Source organism: Neolamprologus brichardi, chromosome 3, assembly GCF_056152115.1.
Source record: "Neolamprologus brichardi isolate AB-2024 chromosome 3, ASM5615211v1, whole genome shotgun sequence".
NCBI classification, from domain to species: domain Eukaryota; kingdom Metazoa; phylum Chordata; class Actinopteri; order Cichliformes; family Cichlidae; genus Neolamprologus; species Neolamprologus brichardi.
Window position 1 is genome coordinate 15,708,013 of NC_142106.1, and position 24,697 is coordinate 15,732,709.

Here is a 24,697-nt window from a genome sequence, read left to right on the forward strand (position 1 = left end):
GGTTGATTCACTCAAAGCTTCGACGGATAGCCATAAATAGATTCACCATGGCAACAGGTAAATACTCTACTTAAGTGCAGTGGGTTAAGGACTGTGCTTCATTGTAGACCATTATTTATATTTATCTTTCATAAAAAAGGGAAAAAAAAATTTTTTTTCCTGCTCAGGGTTGTTTACTCCTCATTTTACCCAACTTCATTTTTACTTTATGCTGACAAACCTAGACTCCGGCCAAATGATGCATTTAATTTTTACATCTAATTAATCAAATAAATACACAAATATCAATCAAACAGAAAAGACACGTTATATATCCAGTGAAACCAGTTTTTATGATTTCCAACACTTATACATACATTTAAACATTTAATTGTACATTTAAATATTTAATGACTACATTTGAACATTTACACATATTTCAACATGAAAAACAGTAAGAGTGCACTTGGATTGTCTACAGCCTGGATTTAAAAACTACTCTAAGCTACATTTATTTTTAGGTTTTTTTTGGATGTTGGAGAACCAGAAAATTCATCCACCATTGCTACGATTGCTGTCTGCATTAGTCACACTGCTATCATGTGTAGTATTAAAACCACATAAAGATTTCCTTTTTTTAAAAAGCAACACGTTTTTTCCTCAGAAAGCTCAGAAGCTGCACATGAAACAATAAAACTAATGCTAACGTAGACAGAAAACACTACATGTGGCAAGGCAAATTTACTTTGGGATCATCTACCTGCTCCTATCCCTTGCATCCTCCTCATTACACTAGCACTCTAGCCATCCTTCTTTACTCTATCCACAAATCTTCTTTGTGGTCTTCCTCCATCTTTAAAAGCATTTGTCGAGTATATACACTGTATCTCCACTGTTTCCACTTTGCTTTTTTTTTTTTTTGGTCTCTGAACTGCTCAGCCTTGCCTGTTCCTCTGATGTCTTTTTGATGTCTATTTTCTTTTCCATTCTGGTCTCTCATAGTCAAAATCTTAACATCTCCAACTCTCCGACCTTCAGCTCAGCCTGCTGTCTTTCTTTCCCACCATCCTAAATCCTACATCACAGCCAACCCTCAATGTTTGACCAAAAAACACCTCACAAAACATATAACATACCACCTGGGCTCTTTACAGTTAATTTTAACAAACTCTTAAACAATATTACATGAACAGAAATACATTAATAACTAAACCTAACACTGAAGAAGTTCAAAAAGTTCAAAGAAAAAAATTATACTTTAATAAGCAGTTTGGCTATGCATGGAGCTGCCTTATGCCAGCCAACACAATATTTCAAAATACCTGTGATGACAACAATAGCTCCCATAGCAATAACAAGTGGCAGAAGAAATGTAGCTGGATCACACGCTTCCAATTTCTGGTCAAACTCAAACCCTTCTGGTACTGGTACTGTTGGTGAGAATTAGAAGAGAGGTGTCAGACATGATCTACAGGGTGGGCCGTTTATATGGATACACCGTAATAACATGGGAATGGTTGGTGATATTAAAGTCCTGTTTGTGGCACATCAGTATATGTGAGGGGGCAAACTCCTCACACCACACCATTGTTTTTCTTGTGACATTACCAATAAGTTTGATGTGTCACATGGCCCTCTTCCTATTGAAAAAACAAAAGTTGTATCCAAGATGGCCGACTTCTAACTGGCCACCATGGTCACCACCCATCTTGAGGAGTTTGCCCCCTCACATATACTAATGTGCCACAAACAGGACTTTAATATCACCAACCATTCCCATGTTATTAAGGTGTATCCATATAAATGGCCCACCCTGTACTATTATTGCTTTATGCAGTCTCATCAACAACATGTTTACAGAAAAATACATAACATTAAATTAAAAGATAAATAAATGCATGTTCCTTTCTCACAACAACAATCTGACACCTGTACTACAAAGCAAGCTTTGGATCTCAAAGAGTCAGCTCTGGGTTTTCAGTGTTCAGGATTCTGGTTCAATGAAAAGTTAATGGCATTGGATGACTTCAGATGAGTATGGGCAAAGTAACCCTTCTACACAGGTGAGTGTGAGCGGTGAGTGCTTGAAGCTACTACCAATGAGAATGCATTATGCAGTGTACCACCGAGTGACGTTTGACCTGGAAGTAAATACATTTGAGGTTACCTAGGCAATGGAATTATGGGATGTGTGCATGTGACCGGTCGTCTTCAAAGCAATGTGCAATGACTTAATCAATTCCAGTTTGGATGCAGCTTTAGGAAAGCGGTTCACTTCTTATTGGGCTACAACACCACGTGAAACTCAATTGCAGACCTAAGGCTGATCAGTCAGTTGTCTGGAAAACAGCATCAGTAAGAAATTCATCCATCCATCCATTCGCTTCCGCTTATCCTTTTCAGGGTCGCGGGGGGCGCTGGAGCCTATCCCAGCTGTCATAGGGCGAGAGGCAGGGTACACCCTGGACAGGTCGCCAGTCTGTCGCAGGGCTAACACACAGGGACAGACAACCATTCGCACTCACATTCATTCGCACATTCACACCTAGTGACAATTTGGGTTATCCAATTAACCTATCCCCACAAGCTGCATGTCTTTGGACGGTGGGAGGAAGCCGGAGTACCCGGAGGGAACCCACGCAAACACGGGGAGAACATGCAAACTCCACACAGAAAGACCCCGGCCTGATGTTGGAATTGAACTCAGGACCTTCTTGCTGTGCGGCAACAGTGCTAACCACCGTGCCACCGTGCTGCCGACTTTATGTTTACATCTTTGTGTTTACATCTTTACTTCCTGCACAGTGCTCTCTCTCAGTGTACTCAGAGACCAGTTTACCATCAGAAATCTGTTTATTACACGATTCGCTTATGACTCTGCTGTTGTGTACAGTGCTGTCCACCACTATTTTTTTTGTTTGTTTCTTCTTTTAATGACAAAAAAGCCTAATAAAGTGGAACCCCGACTTACGAAATTAATTTGTTCCCGAGGGTCTTTCGTAAGTCAAAACTTTTCGTAAGTCGAAGCACCCAGTGAGTGAGGTGATGTTGAATGATAAGCTATAGGCTAATTGCTAACTACAATGGGTCGTTCAAGGGGTTGTCACATGATCCGGAAGGCATTGTAGGCTCAGCCAATCAGAGCCAGTGGATTTCGTTACACGGGCATTTTGCCGTAACACGGGCAGAAATATTGCCATTCAGTGCCTTCGTAACTTGAATTTTTCGTTAAATGGGGTATTCGTAAGTCGGGGTTCGACTGTATCTTTTACAAATTACGCCCTCTGCTTCACTTCAGCAGCATCAGGTAATGTTCATATGTTGATTCTGGGTTTTTTTCCGTTTTTGTTCTACTGCAGAATATTTTTAAGGAGGTAATTTGCTATTCTGTGTTTTATCCTCAGTGACATTGATACAAAGGTATGCTGCTGTGATGGTTACACCTCTGATGAAGTCTCACAAGAGTCAGCTTTGTTTTTCTACACAGATATAAAAATATGGATATGCACTGAGAAATGACCAGAAGCATAATAGTTCTGACAGAGTCTAAATTGAATTGAGTCGAATCAAATCAATTCAGGACTTTTGAATCAGAATTTAATCAGTTATTACAATCAGTGACGATACCCAGCCCTTTTAACAGCTAATGTTACAGTTTTCACTCTGTTTGTAAGTCACTCTGCTGACAGTGGACAGAAACTGAATTTCTGATTGTTTAAAGCAGCTAGATTAATAAACCCAGTGTTGACTTACTGATCTAATAAACACCTTCATGTGAAACCAAATGAAGAAAAGATAATCTGGATATGTTGAACTTGTTTTGTAGTACAGGCTACAAAAGGAAGAAGATTAATTTCTTCTACAAACTCACCCACTGTCAGCTTGATGATTTTGATGGGCGTAGTCTTTAAAATGGCTGCCTTAGAGTTGTTTGTTCCTACCTGGGTGACATGACACTCGTACGTTCCATCATCATCAAATGTCGTGCCATACAGAAACAATGTTAATTTCCCTTTTTGCATGTCTGTATACATGAGACGTACACGGTTCGCAAGACGTGGTGGCTGAGTGCTTGGATCAGATGCATTGCTCTGGTAAAAAAGTTCATTTCCTAGATACGCGACAGATCTGGTCCACATCACAGCTCCAATGGATTCCTTATTTGGAACCTCGCATGGCAGAATGGCAATTTCTCCAGGTGCAACGTAGACTTTCAGTGGTTCTGAAACGGAGAGGAAACAACACAAAACAGAGCTAATATGATACCAAACAAACCATAATACACTGCATGCTAAATATTTAAAAATTACTGAGAATCACATGAGGAGAATAATTTAGATTCCCCAACACAAATAGAAATCAACTATAAATTTAAACCTGTCACAGTCTAAGGATCGTCTATTAGATCAAGTAACACTGGAAAAAATGTCGCTCTCACTCAAACAGAAACTTACATTACAGAATTACACTAACATGCTCCAGAGTGGTCAAATGTCACTCAGGTTCCTATTTTTTTGGATTATGGTTCATTGTTGCTTAACATTTCTGTTTTGTTATATTAATTTCTACATTCATCATCTTAAAAATGACTAAAAGAGTAGTTGTAAAATAACAAACTGATCATCTGAAGAGATTTCAGAGCTCACAGTACAGAAACAGCTTAGTGAAGGTTTAAAAAGGTTTAAGGTTCTTACGGCCTCTGACAGTGGATTCATCTCTGTGCTTGACCTACTGGAACTAAATGCAGTGTTCAGTAGGGATGGGTACCGGTATCTGACATAAACAGGAGTAACCAGACCGAAAAGCAGCGCACATTTCGGTGCTTCATTTCGGTGCTTTCTTTTTTTCCTGAGATGTCATACACTTTAGATTCTAGCCAATCATTTTACCTTTGCAAGCGTAGTAGGCGGGTCCAGGTACGTACGTTCTTTTAGAGCAGAGCTACAGATTAAAAATGCCCAAGGCGAAGCGGTCAAAAGTCTGGCTGTACTTCACAGCAAAAGATACAAACTCAGCAGCCTGCAACAAGTGCTATAATGCTGATACTGTGATACTGTCAAAGGAGGTAACACCTCGAATCTGATGAAACACCTGGTGACGCATAGCATTTTTTTTAAAAGCCGAGAAATGCACCGTATTTGATAGCTTGCTGTGAGACCTCACACCGAGCACATCTACTGCGGGTTGAGTGCCTGTTATCGACCCAGAGTTAGCAACATGAACCCAAAGACGAGAGTCCTGGCACCTAGCCCTGCGGTGTAGCAGAAAATCGCGGGTTATTTTTAGAATGTAACTCCTTCGATGAACGAGCGACCACTGTATGCAAAAATCGCAAAAAACCAAAACCAAGACAGCGCAACAGGCACAACAGACTGATACAGTCACAAGACAGTGCAGACACTGCAACAATGACAGTGGGTTGTGCAAAAGACTGAGCACTGTGTGTGTATGAGACTGGGCAGATAAGTGCTTGAAGTAGTGACCTGTATGAACGTGTGTGTTTTTGTGTGTGTGTGTCAGTCGACTCACTGAGTGTTCAGGAGTCTGACATGGGGAAGAAACTGTTTCGCAGTCTGGCAATGAGGGCCCGGTACCTCTGGTACCTCTTGCCAGAAGGCAGCAGGGTAAAGAGTGTGTAGGCGGGGTGTGTAGGGTCTTCCACAACTGTGGTTGCTTTGCAGATGCAGCAGGTGTGATCAATGTCTGTGATGGAGGGAAGTGAGGCTCTGTGGTAAAGGCTGTGTAAATTCCAATAAAACTGAGGTTATTGTACTCGGCCCTAAAGATGTTAGAAATATGGTATCTAACCAGATTCTTACTCTGGATGGCATCACCTTGACCTCCAGTAACACTGTGAGGAACCTTGGAGTCATTTTTGACCAAGATATGTCCTTCAGTGCACATAATAAACAAATATGTTTAATAGTCATTTAATTTAAAATATGTAAGACTGTGTTCTTCCATTTGCGCAACATCTCTAAAATTAGAAATATCCTGTCTCAGAGTGACGCTGAAAAACTAGTTCATGCATTTATTACTTCCAGGCTGGACTACTGTAATTCATTATTATCAGGATGTCCTAAAAAGTACATCCTGAGTACTGCTGCTCACCTACAAGGTCGTAAATAATCAGGCCCCATCTTATCTTAATGACCTTGTAGTACCATATCACCCTATTAAAGCACTTCGCTCTCGCACTGCAGGCTTACTTGTTGTTCCTAGAGTATTTAAAACTAGAATGGGAGCCAGCCTTTATGCCCCTCTTCTGTGGAATCAGCTCCCAGTTTTGATCAGGTAACCCTGAATCCTCTCTTATTTATGCTGGATATTTTTAAACACCTCTCTCCATTTAATTATTAGTTATTATTAATCTCTGGCTCTCTTTCGCAGCATCTTACCCCCCTCACCCAGAACTGGCCATGGCATGTGGCCACCCCTCCCTGAGTTTGTTTCTGCTGGAGGTTTCTCCCTGTTAATATATTTTTTCTTCCCACTGTCACCAAAGTGCTCGCTCATAGGGGGTCATATATCATATTTTCTCTCTTGTCTTTGTATTATTGTAGGGTCTTTACCTTGCAGTATAAAGTGCCTCAATGCAACTGTTGTTGTGACTATATAAATAAAGTTGATTTGAATTGAATTACTGGTGACATCAATTTGGTCATGTCAATATTTCTGATTGTTTAAAGCAGCTAGATTAATAAATCCAGTGTAGACTTACTGATGTGAAGCCAAATAAAGGAAAAGATCATCTGGATATGTTGAACTTGTTTTGTAGGCTCCAGGAAGAAGATTAATTTCTTCAACAAACTCACCCATTGTCAGATTGAGAGTGTTGATTGGCTTGGTCTTCAAAATGGCCGCCTCAGAGTTGTTTGTTCCTGTCTGGGCGACATGACACTCATACGTTCCAATCTCAGCAAATGTCGCCTCCACTATATACAAAGACAACTGACCATTCCACATGTCTGCATGCAGCAGATATATGCGACTCAGAGAAGGTGACTTCTGAGTGTCTGGATCAGACGCATTGCTTTGGTAAAAAAATACATTTTTTGAATCCAAGTAAGACCTGGTCCACATCACAGCCCCAATTGATATATCATTTGGAACGTAACATGGCAGAATGACATTATCTCCAGGAAAAACCTTGAGGTTTGTCGAGTCTGAAAGAGAGAAAAAAATAAAACACAGACCAGTAAGCTGGAGTTACAGCTGATACCAAACAAACCAGAATACACTGCATGCTGAATATTAATACAATTACTGAGAATCACATGAGGAGAAACATTTAGAGAGAATCGGTTGCCCACGACACAGATAGAAATCAAATATAAATTTAAACCTTTTACATGTAAGAATCCATTAGATCAAGTAACACTGGAAAATATGTCTCCCTCCCTCAAACAGAAACTTCCTGCTCAGTTGTTTTTGTACACATGTTACATTGCAGCAAAAAAAAAAACAAACCCTGAAATGTCTGGTTCCAGCAGCCTCCTTTTTAGACCAACATCAAAAGCTTTTAGACCCAACATGATGCGTCTCAGATAGGATGAGTCACCCACTTCACCCCAACTCTACAGGTACCATTAGAGTTACCTGTACCTGAGCTGGACTGCAGTAAACACAATCAGGTAAAGACTGGTAGTTGAAAGTATGGAGATAATTCAAAGACAAAGGCATCAATTTAATTAAAAAAAAGAAAAAACCTCTCCTCTCCCATCATCAAATTGCCTGAAAAAATTTACACAGAAAAAAACACTCTTACAACACTAATAGAAAATGTATAAATAAATGCCAAAATGTCAAAAAAATCAATTTTCAGACAATAAGAGAGTACACTATATTATATTAACAGAAACTAGAATGATTTCAGTTTCTGTGAACACCTGGGGAATATCACACTGAAGCTGCACCTTTGTACTTTTAAGCTTTAATATCTGTAAAACCATTAACAACGATTTGCACAGTTTAACTACAAGTTTATGCCTTAAATATGGAAATTTGTGCATAAAATATCCTACCCTACCCACTACACTGTGATTTCAATTGTCTTTGAAATCTGCTGTCAAAGATGGGACATCCAATAATTTCAAGAATCCATCTTTCTGTGTGAGCTTCACCTCTGAGACTTCACATTCATACAGCCATGCGATGTCCCTTAAAGTGTTTTTTTAGATAATAGAATTTTAAAATATCCTCTACAAAGAGTCATATCAGCAAAATTTCTAACAACACCCTGATACCTGCTCATATGTAATTGAACATTTAATTTTCTCAAACAAAAAATTATTACAAAAAGGACCTAAAGGTTTGCATAATGTACATTGAGAAGTTTATATTTGCCTTAATTTTTTCCAGCAAATCTGGGATGATCGGGTGAGAGGTATTTAATGAACTGATATGGAATGATCCCAAAAATGAAACATTTCAGTCTGAAAAATCACTTGAATTAAAATCCTTCCGAGCTGAGAATATCATCATAGATCCAACAGAAACATGTGTCTCGTCGCTTTTGATATTTTTTTTCATGATAAAAAAATATATATATTATTTAATGTCTATTAAGGAAAATTGATCTTGAATCAATGAGTTTTGATGAAAAAGATCAACATTGTGCTCCACATTGAAAAGCATTCTGATTTTTCTTCTGCATTTGATTCAAATTGAGGCTCTGCTGATTAGATATTTTTGTCGTGGTGATTCCTGATAGATCCTTCAGATGGTTTTCATTACTCACACGTGTGAACTTAACACCTGTCTGTCCTCCACCTGTTGATATTTATCACTAAGACAAACACGCTCTGTCAAAATCCAAACACTAAGTGCAGCACAGGAAGTATGTAACATAGTACAAAGTAGGAGAAATACGCATCTCTGTATACACATGTGTCGCTGCTGGCTGCAAGTCTGACATCAGCCAAATAAGCTGATTTACATCATTCTAATGAAAAACCTCACCTCCAGAAGATGATGGTGACAGACAAAGGAGAATCAAACCCAGCACGGCTCTTCTGGACATGTTCATCTTCGTCGGCAGTAGCAGTAACGTTGAAGAGCTGCTTCTTCTTGGTGCGTTAGGGTGCTGTGAGCACTTGTACTCTTGTCTAACTGGACACAGTCTCCACTGTTCAATCGCAGGTTTTCTGCTTCAGCCCATCTGCCTCATCCTTCAGACTGGACGCAGAGTTGGAGGTTTGCTGCTCTCTACTGTTCATGTGTGAACTGCCTTAAATACACATTCAGTTATTATTAAATCAACACTGAAAGTGCACAAAGAAAAGGAGAATACACATAAGATTAACATTTGTTTGAGACACTTGCATGTTTGAAATCCTCAAACAAATGTTAATATTTGACAAGTATAATCCAAGTAAATAGAAAATGCAGCTTTGAAATTATGATTTCATTTGTTAAGGGGAAAAAATTATCCTACCTTCCTGGGACGACGTGAAGAAGTAATCCTCCCCTAAACCTGCTATATGGTTATGTTACTACTGGCAGGGGCAATCAACCATTTGTAATAACTGTAAATGAGTCTTTGACATCACTGTGGAGGAATTTTACCCACTCTGCTTTGCAGAATATGCAGCAAACTGAGAAACCAGGAGGAGGCTAAACATTTTTTACAGCACTGTGAATTGGTTTACCGCCCTTTAATGTAAGCAAGATAGACTTTATATGCTAGAAAATGAGATTTATATGTATAATAACGATTTTTAAAAATAGCTGAGTGTTGAATTGCGCACACAGACAGCAGGGGGCATCTGTTTCTGCTGTGATGAACACCATAGACGGAGCGGTTCCGAACGACAGCAACATCAGGAAGAAGGAACACAAGAAGCTGGAGAAATAAAAAGGCCTCAGTGAAGAGCTGGAGAAGATGTGGAGGGTGAAGGTAACAGGAACAGCTAAGCGACTGCGCAGGACTCTCAAGCTCCCAGGCCTCTGGTAGATATTATCATATAATTATAAATTATTATTGTAAAATAAGTGGATTTTATAAATATCCTGAACAGAAATGTTAAGTTATTTAATTGCAAAGATGGTGACTAAAGTTTTAATTTCAGGTGGAAAAAATTGATTTTATAATTAAGGCATAAAAACTGTACTGGACCAAAATCAGAAATGTGCAGAGTGCAGCAAACAGGGGCGGTCCTAGCATGTTTGGTGCCCTAGGCTCTGCAGTCGTTCATTTTCCTGTTTCTCCTTATAAAAAATACATAAGCTGAGAGTGTTTCTCAAAACTGGGTTGTTAATTTTAATCTCTTTGTCTTGTTTTCAGAAAGCATCAAATTTTAATGAATTTAAAACAATAATATTCTGCATGTACACCCATGAAATACATAATATTTTAGGTTGTTCGTTTGATATGAAACTGCTTCCAGGTTTGTTACACCAACTGTTTCACTTCATAGATGCTTATTTTTCTGATCTAGTTTTTTTTTTTTTCTGAAATTTTACAATCCTACTATTTATCCTAATATGATTTATCCTAAGGTCCCAAAGAAGGATTTACTTACTTGGACTAACATGAACAAAGAATAAAGTCAAAAAATGCTTGCAGCGTCTAGTGCTTTCAACTAGGACATTTTGTTTAATTAATTTTATATAAAGTATTGAATTATTGCAGTCAACAGTGAGAGGACATTTATTCTCTGGGCATCTGTAGCTCTAGTATCTCCAGTAGCCAGAGCTGGAGATTTTTATGAATGGGAGTCACTGGTAGGATCAAGAACAAGGGTGAGGGTGGTGGTGGCATTTGGAAAAAAAAGTCAAAGAGAACATATGGCATTAATTCTACTTTAATTAAATGCTTATTTTGTATTATTTTATTATAATTTAACATGTACTTTACAACGGACAAAACACATGACATGCTGCGCAAAGTATTCCCTTGAGTGGGTAGTAGCATAGCTGGACTGGCCATCGGGCATACCGGGCATCTGCCCGGTGGGCTGATGGTGATTTTTCGTTTTTAATGGGCCGACGGTTTTTTTGTTTGTTTGTTTTTTGTAACGGTATAAACAATGAAAGGTGGTGGATTGGCCAAATGGCCACAGCCATATACTTTTCTTTCTTATTCTCATTTAAAATATCTAGGTTTTAATAAATACACCTGAATCTTACAACCAAAGTGGTCATCTGATGTAAAATATATAAAAATTAATTATTGTATATAGTAAATATTAAGTTTAATATATGCCCTAATAAGCTATAGTACCATGTGTGCAGTCTGCAATTCTGTTGCAGAAAGATATTGAATCTATTTAATTACTGTAGAAGAATAACTGGTTTCTGTGCATTTGTTTTACCCTGGCAATAAATTAAAGTCGATCACGTCGATTAAGCATCATGAGGCGGAGGGTGGGGGGTGGTCCCCTATTTTTTTGCTGGGAGTTGGCAACCCTGCTAGTTAGGTATATGTAATTATTGATTAGATTGTTTGATATTTCTGGTAAGTACTGTTGTAGTGTTGTGGTGTAGGTTTAAGTTTATTCGATTGATACATATATACCAACAAGACAGTGTACATAAATGTCACAAGAGCATTTGTTTTCATTCAAAGGCTTTATGGCTTTTCCTATAATACCTGGTGGGCCGTTCTCTAGTCAAAATGCCCGGGCTGATTTTTCCAGTCCAGTCCTGGGTAGTAGGTACGTTTATTGTTAGGATAACTCCAAAAATGGTGCTCCTGTGTGGTAACTCGCAAAAACAAAGAGAATTTTTTTTCAAAGCAGTTTTATTTATTTAACTTCACTTCTGGACATAATTGGCAAGCTAGTGAAACAATAATAGGCATCTATCTGTATATTATGAAAATGATGTTAAAAAAACAACAACAAATAATCAACTCTGAACAACCTCTCCAAATAATTCATACACCACATAGTCACATGACATTTTCCCTTTCCACCTTTCAGACACAAATTAGCAAGCACAATGCAAGAAGAAAGGAAAAACTACTTCACACTCAAGTCAAGTCTCAACAAATCGATCGATAAGCTGTGACACAGATTTGGAGGATAACTTTGGTCCGCTTCTTTACTGGCCTCTCTTCCCACTGACAACGAGGCCCATAAAAAGGAAAAAATGTCATTCAGTGAAGCACCAAATCCAAGTGATGTAATTGGTCGACCAGCACAATGGAAACACATTTTCAATTTCATTCATTTTTACCCCCTCACGTTACTATTTTATGTTTGGTGTAATAACTAAAAAGTAAAACTGGCTTATTTAAATGGATTTTGATTTGATATTATGAATACTGAAAGAAACAGAAAATACAAAAGGGATAACAGAATTGTTTTGGTTTTTCCCTCAGTAAATATAAAAGCACTAATAAAAAAAGCCCCAATTGAAGTCTAAGGAGAAGCCAAGAGTTGACATCACAGTGGAACTGTGAAAACAGGAGCAGTCTTCATAAACTGCACTGTGAAGAGTGAAGAAGACAGATTAGATGAGGATTGAATATGTTTATAGATGGAGTACTGAAACACATCTATCCACCCTTTGGAGAACATATGTAGGACAACAGAACATTAATCATGTTCTTGATAATTGGAGGTTGTGGGTGCATGAGGTGTGGCAGGTGGTGGGCCAGAACCATCTCCCAGGCATCCACCAGATGGACATTCAATCCTTTGAATATAGCCTTGAGTGCCTTTAGCCGCTGAAAAGTGGACCAGTCGCTGTTAACAAATGCGCCAAGAAGTGTATAAGGTTTGGGATTTCCAGTCCGAATGACAACCACTGTGCCTGGAGCCCTGGACAGTAGCCGTACCACTGCACCGCGGATGGTCATCAGTCGACGGATGTAGAACCCAATAGGGAAATTGTCAAAGTGTGCCCAGATGCCAAAAACTACTACAGTGTTACTGCCTCCAAGCACATTGTCCAGCTCATTGGCAATATAATGCAGCTCCATGGATGGGACATTGACAGTACGTAGAGGAGGACCATGGGTGCGGTACCTTACAAAGATGTTATTCGCATGGTCCAGGGCCGTTAAAGGTCCAATTGATTTGTGGCTATGCAGGTTAAATTCCTTTAGATCTAAAAGAATTCCAAAGGAAATAAGTTAAACTACATGAATGAAATAGTGTGAATAAATTATTGTTCTTTGCCAGAAAGGTTTGCAGAGCAGCTACCTGGTAGTGCTGCATCAAGGTACTCAAACCACTGCCTCATTGTGGAGTCTCCATACATATGGACCTGCTTTCCTTTCAGACACTGAGTGATGGCCGAGGAAGTGTTGAACTGATGAACGGTAGTGCCACCTAGTGCTCGCCACACACCCTGGTAGTAATAGCCAGACGGTTCAGACTCCACACTGCTGATGCTCACCTCTGACTGACCTGGTAAGCAGTAAAACAGACAATTGTGTGTGTATTTTTACTTGATAAAATACACACACACACAAACAAAGCCTTTCCTCAACCTGTATGTAGCAATAAAACTCAATTAATCTGACAAATGCAGCATATGCAGTGTGCAGACACAGTACCTGGTCTATGAGGCACTGGAAAGTGGCTGGTTAGGGCAAAAGCCAGGGTACACCCTGGACATGTCACCAGTCTGTCACAGCGCTAACACATAAAGACGAACAACCATTTGGACCAGATTCAAATCTATGGACAATTTAGATTGACCAATTAACCAAACCCCACATACTCCATGTCTTTGGACTGTGAAAAGAAGCTGCAGTACCTGGAAAGAACCAATGCAAACACGGGGAGAAAATGTAAACTTTACACAGAAAGGCCCCAACCATGTGTCGGAGTTGAACCCAGGACCTTTTTACCTTCTTGCTACTAATTGCACCACTATGCTACCTGGTTCAGGTATGTAGTTGAAAATAAAATCTCAGGACTTACCACAATTCACTGATCACATTTAGTTGGTGGACCGATACAACATGTTCACCAAGGAGAAAAGTGGCAGGTTAGCCTTCTTGGAGGCCTTCTGTGAGGTTTGCATCAGTAATGACGGACATTTAAAACTTGATGTGTACCATAAAGTAACCCATGCAAATAAGTATTTAAAGTTTCACCATTGGCGTACAAACTGGATGTCATCGCACTGTGAGACAGAGTGAAAACCATCCCCACAGAGAGGCCAGGGAAGATATGGAGATGAAGATTAAGATATAGATGTTAGCAGTAAGATTTGTATTTTTACCTTTCTGCTTTGGAAAAACAGTGACACTGGCAGGTCCTGAAGCTGGAATGGAGACTTTCATGTTTACGCCACTGAGGAAAGTACACACATTACAATCTTTTCACAAAAATTGGAAAGTATTAAAATGATTTTTAAACTAGAGATACAGTGAATCAAATTCAATTTTTTATCATTGTCATATTTAGGTAACAATGGCACATCACTACTGACAATGAAAATTTTAGGCTCAGTAGGCAGCAAACATAGCTTGAGTTATAAACTACCAATCATTAAGCTTCAGACCAGATAGAGAAAATATGGAACATTTTTCCAGCTAGCAAGCTACATAGTTCCATCTCTATTCTAGCAAATCTAACGAGCTTGGAAAGAAAAGCATCTGGACTTCTTTGAGTTGCTTGAAGACGTTTCACCTCTCATCCGAGAAGCTTCTTCATTTCTAAAGGGTCAAATGGTGGAGAGTCCCAGATTTAAACCCAGTGGGAGTTTCCCCCCAAAGAGGGACAAAGGACCCCCTGATGATCCTCTACCTAATCACATGAGCCAAGGTGTGAAAGCGGGTGTGGGTCAAAATCAGCCATTTCTCTGCAGTTGCCCATAGTGGACCTCATCACAGCCACAGAAACTGCCATACGGATTAATAAATTATCACAGACAGAAGCAGAGCAAATCAGGATGAAAGTCTCAGCCACCCTCTCCAGTGCCAAAGTCTCTCCGTCCAACCTCACAATACAGGAAAAGAAGGCCGTCGCTTCCCTGAGCAAAGACCACAACATCACTATATTACCAGCTGATAAGGGAAGGTGCACTGTGGTCCTAAACACAACAGATTACCACACAAAGATCACTACTCTCAGGTAGTGACAACAATACCTACAAAGCCTTAAAGCGAGACCCCACAAGCAGCTACAAAAAGAAAGTTATAGCTTGCCTTCAAGACCTTGAAAGGGACGAAATCATTGACCACCTTACATATCACCACCTTTACCCAGGGGATGCCATACCCTGCATTTATGGACTTCCTAAGATCCACAAAGAAGGTGTCCCACTCAGACCCATTGTCAGTAGCATAAACTCAGCCACTTACAACATCTCGAAACACCTTGCTACCATCCTAGCACCTCTTGTGGGGAACACCCCACATCACATCAAGAACTTCACCGACTTCACCGACAAGATCCAGAAACTTACCCTGGACCCAGATGAAACAATGGTGTCCTTTAACCATTTGGTTGGCTTTATACTTGAGAATAAAGTAATATAGCTTGTCCTTCTAAAGAATTAAGTTAAATTCCACAGTTGAATCATAAGAAACATTATGTTACATATAAACCCTGCCATATGTTAAATCTGGTCATTTTGCTTATTAGAAACTTTATATATTGGAAATTAACTTTGAATGTAATGATTATATTTAAATTAGGTGGTCTTTTTCAAACACATATCTCTATAGGCCTAAACTGACAGTGCCAATACCACACATTCAGACACAGTAGTAGATGGTGTTTTTAATACTATATGTGTTAGTCTAATTTGGTTGTATGGGGTCTACACTGACCTTCTGTGTTGTAAGTTACAATGATTGCACAGCCATTAAGGATCAAATCAGCTTCTAAAAAAATTTCTGTTTTTTCTCCCTCTGCTTGCTTCTTACTGTTTTTGAGGCTCGGGACCAGCACTCCTGCTGTTGGACAGAAAGACATCAACTCAGTGGTAAGTATTTTGGTCTTCCAATATATTAGCAATTGTCAGTGACATTTATATTAATAAGGCTGAACTTTAATCATACTTTAGATCAGCCTGTTTTACTTATTGTTTTATTTGTGCTTTGGTTTGGGGAAGTTGTTTCTGTACTGATCTTTTCTTGTCTTCTGTCATTAGACTTGAGATATGACTGCACTATGCTGTTGCTGGTGACTCCAGTTAATTCTACAAGACATGCTGTGTAAGTAAACAAACAACAACAGTTTGGTCTGCATTTCTTGAAAGATCACATCCCCCAAACTTAGTTTAGAGGGTCTACACTGTAAATAGTGAAGTCTGCAAGTTTTCTAACAGCAAAATTTGTTTTGTGCCCAAATCATTTTGCACATCATTGGAATGAAAGTTATTGGCCATGTTTGCATAGCCCTTTTTAAAATGATGCTTTCAATTGCAATTGAATGTCACCTCTCCGGTGGGGAGGGAGCCTGAGATTGTCTAAATTGGAGTCTGTTTTATACCAAATGCAGAAAAAAATGTTTTAAGAAAGCAATTAAGTTCATGTTCCAAAAAATATGATTGTTTGGTTGCAGGACACCAGGAGAGATGAGTCCTCCATCACAGATGGTGTGGTCAGTGAAGATGGTTGCCTGCAGGTTCAAGCTCATTGCATCTCCAACCCACATCCACTGCCACTGTACTTAAGGGAAGTTAAAGACTTCCTTCTGCACCTACATTTGGATCACCTCGATCCATGACAATCATTCAGGCAGTAATGCCTGGACTGGAAACAAGCCATCCTTAAAATATTACAAGCTCATGTGTTGGGATGAAAAACAAATGTGTTGTTTAAATCAGAGACTGCACTTGTGACAGCACAGCAAATATTTTATTTTGATTATATAAGTAAGTACAAAACAAACTTGTGGTAGGCCTAAACTTATTTTCAGAATAATTACATCTGAGACTTTGTTTCATTGTAAGATTATAACCGTGATGGCAATATAATTGTTTGTTGTTCAAGAGAACAGTGTCCAGTATGTTGGCTGTTATACTTTTGAAAATAAAAGTTGGGCTGATTTTAACATCATTACAAAAAGTGTTGTTAATTATTTTTAATCACATTCAGGTTACCACAAATTGTTTTTTCATTTAGTTGAACTTGAAATTTTGTTTACTAATTGTTTACCTACTTTGTCAGTAGGTAAACAATTAGTATTGTACAGCCAGAAATATCAAGTTATTCTTAATACAGCATACTTGCAAATAATAAGTTGTCCTAACAGTCATCTTAAGTAAGCTTTACTTAGTTTTTTTGAGGCTACGAGTTTGCATATTTTTTTTGAAATCTGGAAACTACATAGGTTTTTACTCTATACTCAAAATGGGTAAGTTGCCCTAGCTTAATCATCTTACGTAAAACTTTGCTCAATTTTTTTTAGGCCACAAGTTTACATCGTTTTTTTGAGTTCTGTGAACTAATTCGATTTTACAGTGCAGCCACTGGTACAGATATGTAGACGACACCTGGGTCAAAATCAAAACACCAGAAGTGGAATCCTTCACTGCGCACATTAACTCAGTGGATAAAAACATCAAGTTTACCAGGGAAGACACAAAGGATAACTGTTTGCCTTTCCTGTGCACATTGAAGAGAATGGCAACCGCAACATTGAAGTTTACCGGAAGCCCACACACACGGACCAGTACCTCCTCTTTGACTCCCATCACCCTCTAGAACACAAACTTGGGGTAATCAGGACCCTACACCACCGGGCTAAACATGTTCCCTCTAAGCCTGAAGGAAAAAAGAAGGAACACACACATGTAAAGGAAGCATTTAAAACATGCGGTTATCCTAATTGGGCGTTTATAAAGTCAGCGAAGATGCACAGAAAAGAAAATCAGACACCAGCGAGGAAGGATAAGAAAGACAGACGCAACAACACTGTCATTCCCTATGTAGCCGGTGTATCAGAGAAACTCCGGAGGGTTTTCTCCAAGCATGACATCCCGGTGCATTTCAGACCCAGCAACACGCTCAGACAAAAAACTTGTTTACCCGAAAGACAAAACGCCAAAACACAGACTTAACAATGTGGTGTATGCGGTACAGTGCAGCGAGGAATGCCCAGACCTCTACATTGGAGAGACCAAACAGCCACTTCACAAGCGCATGGCACAACATAGAAGAGCCACCTCCACAGGACAAGATTCAGCTGTCCATCTGCATCTTAAGGATAAAGGACACTCTTTCGAGGATGCCAATGTTCACATTTTGGAAAGAGAGGGCAGATGGTTTGAAAGAGGAGTGAAAGAAGCCATCTACATCCACTGTGAGCGACCATCTTTGAACAGAGGCGGTGGTTTACAACACCAACTGTCTGCCATCTATAATCCAGTTTTGAGATCCCTTCACAAACACCTTAAAGGAGTTCAGGTAATTTGGGGGAAAAAAAAACCCATCCAGAGCCAAGTTTATTGTTAAAGGGAATCTTTAGACCTTGGGCAAGAAACCCCCTTTTTGTCATCTCTCTCCTCTCAATTGAAAGTGTCACATTCCTTCTACCGTCACATCGCTTCATCTTATCATACGCTGAATGCTTCATGCAGCAAATAGTTCACTATGTTTTAAACTTTTTAAAAAAATTATTTATTTTTTTAAACTACAAAACCTAGATTTGTGACAACATATTCCCATAAAATAGATAATCTATGAAATCGACCTTGGACGCTGTAACTCTGTAAAGTTTCATTTTTTTCATGGCAAATGGGCAAAGCCAGCTTATTCTTGCTTTCACAGCCTGCAGATGAAAAGCAGAATTGCACACAATTGGTGTTTTGTTCACTCGATGTATTAATTTGAGAAGCATTCATTCCTGGTAGAATATAAAATATTTTTTTGTGTCTATTTAGTGAGCTTTTGCTTGTGTTGCTGCCATGTAAGGATTATCCCAAACATTTTCTCTTAAGGAGGATAACAAAAATTAGCGTGTTAAATCAAAATAAAGAATAGGTGACAATTAATTAAATTCTCCTGAATATTTTGCTGTTCATTGTTCCTGCTAGAAGCAGAAACTTGGAATTATATTGCTGCGCACAAGGCTGAAGGTTAAGAAGTCCATGTTCTTGCATTCAAGTGGTCACATCAATCACCCATTCTCACCTCTGTGATACATTTTCTTTAGCATTTATTCAGCTCAGATGGGGTACACCCTGAACGATCGCCAGCACTGTGGCATGATACTTCAGTCTAAATATATTCCTAGTTCCCCATAATACAGTATGTATACATTTTATATTTTAAACAGTTTTTGTTGTTTATCATGAGACCAGTCTGTCAAATCTCAGGTATCCCATGCTGAGACTGAAAAAGAAAAGAAAGAAAGAAGGCAAGACTGGCAGACCAGCAGCATCAGCAGTGTGATTCAACAATGTGGTTTCCATGCTGAGCAATGGGGAGCCTCCAGCACAAAGAGAAGTTCTGTTCCCCCTCTGATGAGCCAGCACAAACTGCCAGCCTCCTCACTGAATCACTCCCCTAGTAAATGTCCTTCACCATCAGCTTTTATGCAGCGCAGCTCTCTCACCCAGACTTCAGGCACTGTAAACGGCAAGCAGGGTCAGAGTAATTGAAATCATTAACGCCCACTCACATCCTGGGCCATCTGACCTCAGGAAATCACATGATAGGGTGGGGCCAGGTTTCACAATGAGCTCACCCGAAACCCTGGCTGATTGTGACCCACACCCGCTTTCACACCTTGGCTCATGCGATTAGGTAGAGGATCATCAGGGGGTCCTTTCTCCCTCTTTGGGGGGATACTCCCACTGGGTTTAAATCTGGGACTCTCCACCATTTGACCCTAAGAACTGAAGAAGTCCAGACGCTTTTCTTTCCAAGCTCCTTAGACTAGGATAACCTGGATGACTGAGAACCTTCACAGACATATTCTAGCAAATATTAAAAAGTGAGGGGATTTTATTTCATGTGTTTTGAAAGCATTTGCAAAGTAGTCCTTATTTTCCCTTGTATTAGTTTAGATATGATTTTAGTAACTCTAGAAATTGAACACCACAGGTAATGCTCACCTCTGAAAAAGCTTCTCCATGGTTGTCAGGCCTTTTTTATATCCTCCATTGTAGTTGCTGATCCTGGTGTCACAACTCATATTTTCTGGCTTATAGCAGAACCATGGCTCACCTGTACGTAAATCAGTGTAGTTGCACACAGGCTGGGTTGGACGTAAACATACGTTGCAGGTGGTTGTTCTAGTGAACAAGCTCGAGCGGAACTGACTCTTGAAGTAGATCCTGTCGGGTTCTTCTATGTCCACCCTGCGCAACTCTGTGACTGCCTCACTGGGATGAACCAGTGTCACCTGGTAGGACAAATAATCAAAGTTTGGAAATTTGGGTCTCACAGAAGTATATATTATATGGATCTGGCACATGGTACTGTTAAATATTATTAAGCAAGCCAGAGCTTCATTGTGCTACAGCAAATGTGAAGTTGTTAATATAAATAGTCCCTGCAGGCCAGGATAGGTCTGAACCTTAGATCTGGCACCAGGAAGCATCCAGTCTCCTGAAGTGTCACCTCTTATAAATAATAATAATAACAATAATAATAATAATAATTAAAAAAAATAAAAAAATAAAAAAATAATAATAATAATAATACAGGGCAGCACGGTGGCACGGTGGTTAGCACTGTTGCCGCACAGCAAGAAGGTCCTGAGTTCAATTCCAACATCCGGCCGGGGTCTTTCTGCGTGGAGTTTGCATGTTCTCCCCGTGTTTGCGTGGGTTCCCTCCGGGTACTCCGGCTTCCTCCCACCGTCCAAAGACATGCAGCTTGTGGGGATAGGTTAATTGGATAATCCAAATTGTCACTAGGTGCGAATGTGCGAATGAATGTGAGTGTGAATGGTTGTCTGTCCCTGTGTGTTAGCCCTGCGACAGACTGGCGACCTGTCAAGGGTGTACCCTGCCTCTCACCCTATGACAGCTGGGATAGGCTCCAGCGCCCCCCCGCGACCCTGAAAAAGGATAAGCGAATGGATGGATGGATGGATAATAATAATACATTTTAATTAAGAAAGCGCCTTTCAAAACACTGAGGGACACTGTACACAAGCAATAACAACAACAAACATATCAATTTACAAAATAATAAGGATTAAACGTTGAGTAAATAAATAAAATAAATTAAAGTAGCAGGATGGAAAAGTTTATGTGGAATAGGCTATTGTGAACAGGTGAGTTTTGACTCTGGACTTAAAAAGAGGGAGGGAAGTGATTATTATTAGTTAAGTATGAGTGGAGTTGTCTGGCCACTATCTTTTCAAGAATTATTGATAGAAATGGTAAATTGGAGAAAGGATGGAAAATATTCCTGTGACCATTAGCTTTCTTAATCTGAGGCCTCCCGCATTCTGGGGAGACTGCACGTCCATGAATCCACAAACAACCTGAGCCACTTGCATACACATGGAACCTTGTGTGCCTGACCTCACACACCTGTGGGTCCCGTGCACCTTGACCCTGAAGGTGAGTCCGAGCCTGTTTCCCATCCCAGATGAGTCCAAGCCTCCCATGTCTTTTGAGAGTCTCCACCTCTGCTGCTCATCATCTGCCAAGTTTCCAATGCCACATATTTTCCTTAGGGATTAAGTAAGTATCCTGAATCTGAAGGGATTCTGCCTGCCTCCTCCATTATTGCTGGCCTCTGATTATAATCCCAGAGCGTCATCTCACTACTAGTTTATACATATACATACATATATATATATATATATATATATACATGTATATATGTATATATACATATACACACATACACACATATGTATATATATATGTATATATATATATATATATATATATATATATATATATATATATATATACACATATATATATATATACATGCACATACATGTATATATATATACATGCAGCCTAGGCGGAGTAGTCGAATGCAGATTCACTGAGCGCAGGGCAAGCTAGCGAGACAGAAGCTAAGCTCACTGCAACATGGCAAATTGAACCTCCCCTACCCTCATTCAGATCTGGCGTTTGGAACTATTTTGGTTTTCATGTGACGTATGACCCTGAAGGTAAGCACGTCATGGACTAAAGTAAAACAGTATGTTGGATGTGCCAGCAATGCTCAATTACATGGGTGGGAACTAGTGTGTTAGCGCAGTTAGCTCGTTAACGTGTTGGTCGTCCAGCCCCACGCACGGGGCGATCCGCGGTAGCTCGTTAACGGAGATTTGCTGTGTTGTGCCGTTAACGTCATTTCAACGAGATTTACGCTGACAACACTTGTGGGAACACAAGGAATATGACTGCACATTTACGCCGACATCATCCTAGTGCAAAGACAAGTGGAAGCAGACAAAAACAACAAGCATGCTACAAACTTTACCCGAGTCATTTAAACAGCCGTTAGCACATGATTCTCCTTATGGGGACCTGATATGTTTAATATGCTGCTGAGAATATAGCCCAGAAGAAGCGTATAGTATAGCTTTTATTTTGGAAAGAGCCATTTCTCTGTAATAAACTCTCTTTTTTCAAAGATGAGTGATTCCTCAATCAGATACAGGGCTCGCAAAATCGCTAGCCCGACGTCCCGGGGCTAGCGATTTTTCCAGTCGGGCTACCAAAATCTATCTCTGCCCTGCCCGTCCTACCTGATTACAGCGTCTGGGCACCGAACAGCCTCAATAGCCTGGAAAGGTGCTAACCGCTAGGCTAACTAGCAACAGGATGCCTTCCCTCTCCACAGACGACTACCACAGCCTCCTGCAGAAGACTGCAGTACTGGAGACCAAAATTCATCGTTTAGAAGTAAACATGGAGGTAAATGGACTGTGTGGAAATGAAACAATCTTGCCTTTGATTCAAAACAATGGCCATGAGCAAGCTAGTACAAAGCTAAGGAGCACAGATAACCTGACCAAGAAAGTAGACTCTGTGCATTTTAATAAATCCTCAAGCGATAATCCCCCCTTGGACTGTCTTGGTGCAAAACCAAGACATAAATCATGTCTCCTGGAAGGGGGAGGACGTATCACAGACAGGGCACAGCGAGCTGAAATCTCTGAAACTGACTGGCCTTCACTTCCTACGAGACAGAAAAGCTCTTCTACCCCTGTATGCGGGAGGAAACAGGACTGGACAACCGTGAATAGGAAGGTTAACAACAAACCTCCAAAACAACTGAATGTGAAACTGCAGAACAGATTTGCTCCACTATCAAAGGACCCTGGATCTATATCAGACAACCATCCATCTAAAAGTAGCGAAGTAAGGTCTGAAAATCTGTTGAAAAGTAAAAGGCCACAGGGAAAGCTAAAGGCTAGGCCTGAAACTCTGGTTGTGGGTGACTCTGCCGTAAAGGATGTACAAAGGATGTGCGGTAAGAACACTAAAGTCCTCTGCTTTACTAAGGATATGGTCAACAACCTGAAGGAGAGAATTCTTCAAATTGCAGATGAATATCCAACTGTGACAAACATTGTTCTGCATACAGGGTCAAAGAATGTGTCCAAACAACAGTCGGAGGTTCTGAAACAGGACTTTACTGGATTATAAAATACTGTAAACTCTCTGAATGCAGCTGTATTCATCAGTGGACCTGTACCGCCCGTCAGAGGAGGAGACGAGAGATTCAGCAGGTTGTTTACACTGAATAAATGGCTCATATCAGCATGTACTGACCACTCAGTGCATTTTATCAACAATTTTAATATTTTTTTGGAAACGCAGGCATCTGTTTAAAGCAAATGGATTTAATTTTAACAAGTCACGGGTGAAACTGTTCACCTCCAACTTGTTTTATTCCATACATCATCCTTCTGTGCTTGGTGCCAAGGCTGAGATAAACGAGGAGTTTTCTCATAAAGAGGAACAAACAGTACTCCAAGAACAGACAAAGCCCAGCAGAAACCTTGAGGAGGAGCTCCATCTGCCCCCATCCGGGAAGAGCCTCAGAAAGGAGAGACATCTGAGGCAAGAAGAGGGGTCCCTATTTGCCTCCAACTCTCTCAACAACACCAACGACCAGGACCAGGGACCACGATCTTCCCCAGTCCCCCAAACCCCTGACAGGCCATCACCCTCCTCCCCCTCCCTTTCTCCCTCCTCCCCACACCTGAAATTCACTGAGGAGATGATGGAGTGTGTCAATGCTGGGCTCAGATCTACCCCCCGGCCCAATCCCTTTTTGTCCCCCATAACCCCCCCCACCAGAGCAGCCAAAGGTTCGCCATCGAGCCCCGTCCTCAACAGAGCAATCGAAGTTACATTGCCCAGCCTCGCCTCCCTTAGTTCCTCCTTACCACCTTCATGCTCTGTCTCTGCAGGCTGATGTGTGATGTGTGGAGGGTCCGGGCTGCGAGGATTATGGCAGTGGTGACTTTTCCCAGGAGAAGCTGGGACCCTGTTTACTAGAAGGTTTTAAAAGTTCTGTACTGTCAGGTGACAGAAGGAGACATGTGGCCTGGTCAAAAAACAGAGAGCTGCACTCTAAAAGATCTTTAAATATAGTAAACATACCTTGTGTGCCACAGACTGCTCCCAAACACGAGGGGGCAAATAATACCTCAACACTTAAGTTGGCTTTATTAAACGTTAGATCTTTAGCTGGGAAAACATTTTTAATTAATGATTTAATCACTGAGCACAGCCTTGATTTTATGTTTTTAACAGAAACTTGGTTGGACCAAAGTAACAGTGGAGCTGTTCTCATCGAATCTACAGTTTTATCAGTGAGGCCAGGGTGAGCAGGAGAGGAGGAGGGGTTGCTGTCTTATTTAATGAACCA

The 24,697-nt window shown here is 40.2% G+C and overlaps 2 protein-coding genes and 1 pseudogene across 2 annotated transcripts in view; 1 reads left to right on the top strand and 2 right to left on the bottom strand.

The window, feature by feature from the left end:
* Window positions 1-319: 319 nt before the first annotated feature.
* LOC102793044 (uncharacterized) lies at window positions 320-9,096 on the bottom strand. The gene is made up of 4 exons (XM_087832610.1): window positions 8,941-9,096; window positions 6,795-7,145; window positions 3,851-4,201; window positions 320-1,409 (listed from the first exon to the last, which is right to left on the bottom strand). The coding sequence occupies exons 1-4, from the start codon at window positions 9,005-9,007 to the stop codon at window positions 1,231-1,233; spliced, it is 948 nt and encodes a 315-aa protein (XP_087688736.1). The 5' UTR covers window positions 9,008-9,096; the 3' UTR covers window positions 320-1,230.
* A 2,652-nt stretch (window positions 9,097-11,748) lies between these two features.
* Window positions 11,749-24,697, bottom strand: part of LOC102792745 (NXPE family member 3-like) — a 40,851-nt gene continuing 27,902 nt past the window's right edge. The window contains exons 3-6 of the mRNA XM_087832598.1: window positions 19,951-20,240; window positions 14,161-14,231; window positions 13,131-13,337; window positions 11,749-13,035 (exon numbers count right to left, since the gene is read on the bottom strand). Coding sequence (XP_087688724.1) covers window positions 12,482-13,035; window positions 13,131-13,337; window positions 14,161-14,231; window positions 19,951-20,240 — 1,122 coding nt within the window. The 3' untranslated portion in view covers window positions 11,749-12,481. The remainder of the gene's footprint in view (window positions 13,036-13,130; window positions 13,338-14,160; window positions 14,232-19,950; window positions 20,241-24,697) is intronic.
* LOC148103617 (uncharacterized) lies at window positions 22,639-24,248 on the top strand (annotated as a pseudogene).